The sequence below is a fragment of the Poecilia reticulata genome, linkage group LG2 (assembly GCF_000633615.1).
Source record: "Poecilia reticulata strain Guanapo linkage group LG2, Guppy_female_1.0+MT, whole genome shotgun sequence".
Classification (NCBI taxonomy): Eukaryota; Metazoa; Chordata; class Actinopteri; order Cyprinodontiformes; family Poeciliidae; genus Poecilia; species Poecilia reticulata.
The window spans coordinates 22200275-22204374 of record NC_024332.1 but is presented as its reverse complement, the minus strand read 5'-3'; the positions used below and the strand labels follow the sequence as shown (position 1 = coordinate 22204374).

Genomic DNA, 4100 nt, shown 5'->3' with positions numbered 1-4100 from the left:
ATTTATTTTTGCAAAACTGCAAAGGAAACTTTTTTTTTTTTTTTGCATCACACGAGTTACATGATCAACTACTGTATGCTGCCACTGGCACAAATCATGAATGAACTTATTAATGTGTAATTTTAATTGCACTTCTTATTTAATGGAAACATCAGTGTCTCACATTGGTGTCTCCTAACTGTAAGCCTCAGACTTCACACTAATCTATTCTGCAGGAAATAGAATATATACCTACATATTATTTAAACACTTTAAAAAATKTTACTTCCTAATTTAACACCTTGAAATTAATTAATTTAATTTAACATCCCTAAATTTCTGACACTCCTCCTTCAGGAAGTCATCACAACATGGCTCCTCTATTAACCCTTTAACAACATTTTTAGCAGCATTGCACTGAGAAGTAGCTCCTATAATGAGCTCGGCAGATGAGCAGTTCCACCAGGTGTTTGCTAATTGCTGCTGGCTAGTCTGAAGGAGCTGAGTGGGGGAGTCACAGGGAGAACTGTTCTATGAGGCAGAAACTCAGAAAATGCAATGCTAAGGAGGAACTGCGCYTTGATAGAGGAGTTAGGTCCACAGATGTATTTTGCACAGTTGAATGGTTGCCAGGGGAGATTAAAGGATTTCTAAAACTTTTCAAAGCATTATGTGTATCTTTAAAAGCATTGAGGTGAAACTCCAGGTATCATTTTGATGAGAAAGTAACATCATAACATAATGCAAATCTCAAAGTCAATTTTACATAATACTGGCCCTTTAATATATTTGCACAAGATTGTAAAAAGCTCACACTAGTCCTAACGAATTGACACACATAAAAAAACATGTTTCCCAGGCAATCCAGAAGGAGGGGTTTTAAGGTCCAGGGTTATAAGAGCTGGAGTCTGAGGCTTGCAGAGGTTAGAGGCTTTCCTGTCTAATGATGGAAACCCTGGAGGGAACAGAGCTGTGTGTTCCACARCTAAACTCCTCCTGCAGGAAGCCAACACACCCCCGGTCCGCAGTGATGCTGATTTATGTTCTGCTTTCGTCCATCTCCTTCATCACTGTGGTCCTTAACCTTCTGGTCATCATTTCCATTTCCCATTTCAGGCACTTACAGTGATCTAAAATTATTTGTATAAATACAAGAAACTGTTTCAGTAATGTTCTAGTTCATGGTCTAACAATTAGGTTTGCTGTTGCTATTAATCTCATTTTTTTTCTAACATAGTGGGTGTGAGTCCTTGCTGGGTGGATGGGTGTATCCTGAAGTTCTCCTCTCTCCACAGGCAGCTCCACACCCCCACCAACCTCCTCCTCCTCTCTCTGGCGGTGTCTGACCTCCTGGTGGGCCTCCTGCTGATGCCGGTTGAAATCATCTACATAGAGGCCTGCTGGTTTCTTGGGGACATCCTGTGCACTCTCTATTACATTATAGACTACGTCATTACCTCTGCTTCTGTTGCGAATATGGTTCTCATTGCACTTGACCGGTACGTAGCTATCTGCGACCCCCTGCATTACCCCACCAAGGTCACTAAGAGCACAGCGCAGGTCTGTGTGAGTCTGTGCTGGATCGGCTCGGTTTTTTACAGGCTTCTTCTTCTACAAGATCATTTGGTAAAACCTGGAGCGTCTGTCTCCTGCTTCGGAGAGTGTGTGGTTGTCATTAGTAACATTGCAGGGACAATTGACATGATTKTTACCTTCATCATGCCCATCACTGTCATCGTATGTCTGTATTTCAAAGTGTTTGTCGTTGCTTTGTCCCAGGCTCGAATGCTGCGTTCCCAAATAAAAGCTGCAGCTGCCAAACCTGGCCTTGTGGCTGTGAGGAGAAATGAGATGAAAGCGGCCAGAACGCTCGGTATTGTTGTAGTTGTGTTTCTGCTTTGTTTCTGTCCGTACTTTTTCCCAGCCCTGGAAGGCACGGACACTTCGGTGAACGCTTCGTCCGCGCCCTTTGAGATTTGGCTGGCACATTTCAACTCCTGCTTGAACCCTGTCATATATGCCTTCTTCTATCCTTGGTTCAGAAAATCTATTAAGCTCATTGTCTCTCTTCAGATACTAAAGCCTGGCTCCTCTGATATCAAAATACTACCCTGATCAGAGAGTTGAAGCATTAAATGAAGTAGTGTTTTAACTGTGTACTCTTGATTATTAGTTAATGAAAATACATTTTTATTTATGATGAAAAAGATCTAAGAGGGATTTCTTCTTCTGGTTTTGTGTGAAAAAAAATAAGTTAATAAAACAGCAATTGAACTTGTCTCCCTGTTTCAGCATATGTTCAGCTGCGCAATARACTTCAGTTTTGACATCAGTCTGAATCCCGGCCTGGAGATTCAAACCCAGGAGTTWGCATGTCCTCTCTGTGCATGTGTGGGTTCTCTCCGGCTTCCTCCCACAGTCCAAAACATGACCGTCAGGTTGATTGGTCTCTCTAAATTCTCTTTAGGTGTGTGTGTGTATGTGTGTGCCATTTTTTGTGCCTTTTTAACCTTATAAAACTAGTATCAGAAAAAGTCCTGGTGCRCCAATAAACTTCAGACTCCACTCATTCAACTAGAAGGTGGGCTGAAGTTTAACTCCTTAGGCTGGTCAATGCATCCGATCTCCCGTCGCCCTCGACCTCTCCAACTCGCTGGATCTTATTTGTGGTTGAAATTATCTTCAATAGACTAAGGAGAAACCTGTATCTAAAACCATAGAGAATATAAATTCTTCAATATTTATTTGAAGGCTTTACAGCATTTGGAGTATCTGCTCACTGAACCCAGTCAGGAGAAAGAACCGCAAAACRCAGCATACTGTTTATAGGAAAGGTTTCATTCCATTCACACAGTTTAACAATCTACTTCGCTACAAGACAGATTGTAAGCATACACATTTTCTATCATATAGCAAATTAAGCATCTAAGGATGTCATCAGAATGCAAAGAAGAAAATATTCTACAACTTTATAATAATACAGAGTTCAGAGAAAGTTTCAGAAGACTTCCCCATGATCACATGGGCTTTACACAAGAATCATAACACTGTTATGCATTGATTCACTTATAATCAGAGTAACTATAACATTTTTCCATCCCATCTGCAATCTAAGACAGACATGTAGCCTACATGTTTGTTACTACATGTACTTGGTCTGCCAGTCACCAGAACCTCATTATTCACACAGAGAGTTTGTTTGTCCTCAGCAAAGCTGACGAAATACTAATTATATGCATCCATGAATTTCAGGCAGTGAAGCTTGTTTAGGGCGTATAAACACTTTGTGTTGACTACGTAGTTAACGTTATCATAGGAGATCGGAGGCAGCTTGTTCACATCGTCCRATATATTTTCCTTCTCCCTCTCATTCAGGTTGATCCAGAGAGCAGACATTTTGTTCATGTTCTCTCTCGCACTKTGGTCAACAGTCCACATATTTTCTTTTTGTTGGTCTCAAAGCCATGGGTAAACTTTGTGTCGTTYATGCACTTCCCTACCAAGATGGCGCAGATCACTTCTGGTTCAGACTTGTGGRAACTGGATGGGTTATYATGGCAGTGATGACATACACCACCTACAGGCAGGTCAAATAATTACAAGGCAGRATCAACTTTATTACATTTGTCACACAACAATTCATAACCCCAACTAAAGCAAGGACACAAGATAGGTTCAGGGCGTGRATGGAATTGGCTACCCAACCTTTGACCATACAATATCCTATCATAAGACTTAAGAAGGAATACAGTTAAAATGGTTATTTTGCAATTGTTGTGTGTGTAATTATGTCATGCACTGTACTGAGAARTGGGAGGAGGAAACTAAASAGGTTCTATAAAGCAGTATTTAGTCAGACRGTCAGCAGACCACAGAAGCAGCTCAGCTGCTGCTTTCTCTCTGACGATGGAGGCTTTGAGTGAAGCTGGGCTGTGCTTTCCACAGCTAATCAACACTTCCTGCAGAAGGCCCCAGCACTTTCCTTCTGAGAACGTTTTGCTTTACATTGTGCTGTCCTGCGTGTCTTTACTGACTGTGACTCTCAACTTGCTGGTCATCGTCTCTATCTCCAACTTCAGGCATTATCATAAACTGAAATAGTGAATTACTGTGTATATTGT

General features: G+C 41.2%; 1 protein-coding gene across 1 annotated transcript; it reads left to right on the top strand.

Annotated features, from left to right (window-relative positions):
• The first annotated feature begins 925 nt into the window (after positions 1-925).
• LOC103457066 (trace amine-associated receptor 13c-like) lies at positions 926-2188 on the top strand. The gene is made up of 2 exons (XM_017310397.1): positions 926-1095; positions 1275-2188. The coding sequence occupies exons 1-2, from the start codon at positions 926-928 to the stop codon at positions 2092-2094; spliced, it is 990 nt and encodes a 329-aa protein (XP_017165886.1). The 3' UTR covers positions 2095-2188.
• The last annotated feature ends 1912 nt before the right edge of the window (positions 2189-4100 follow it).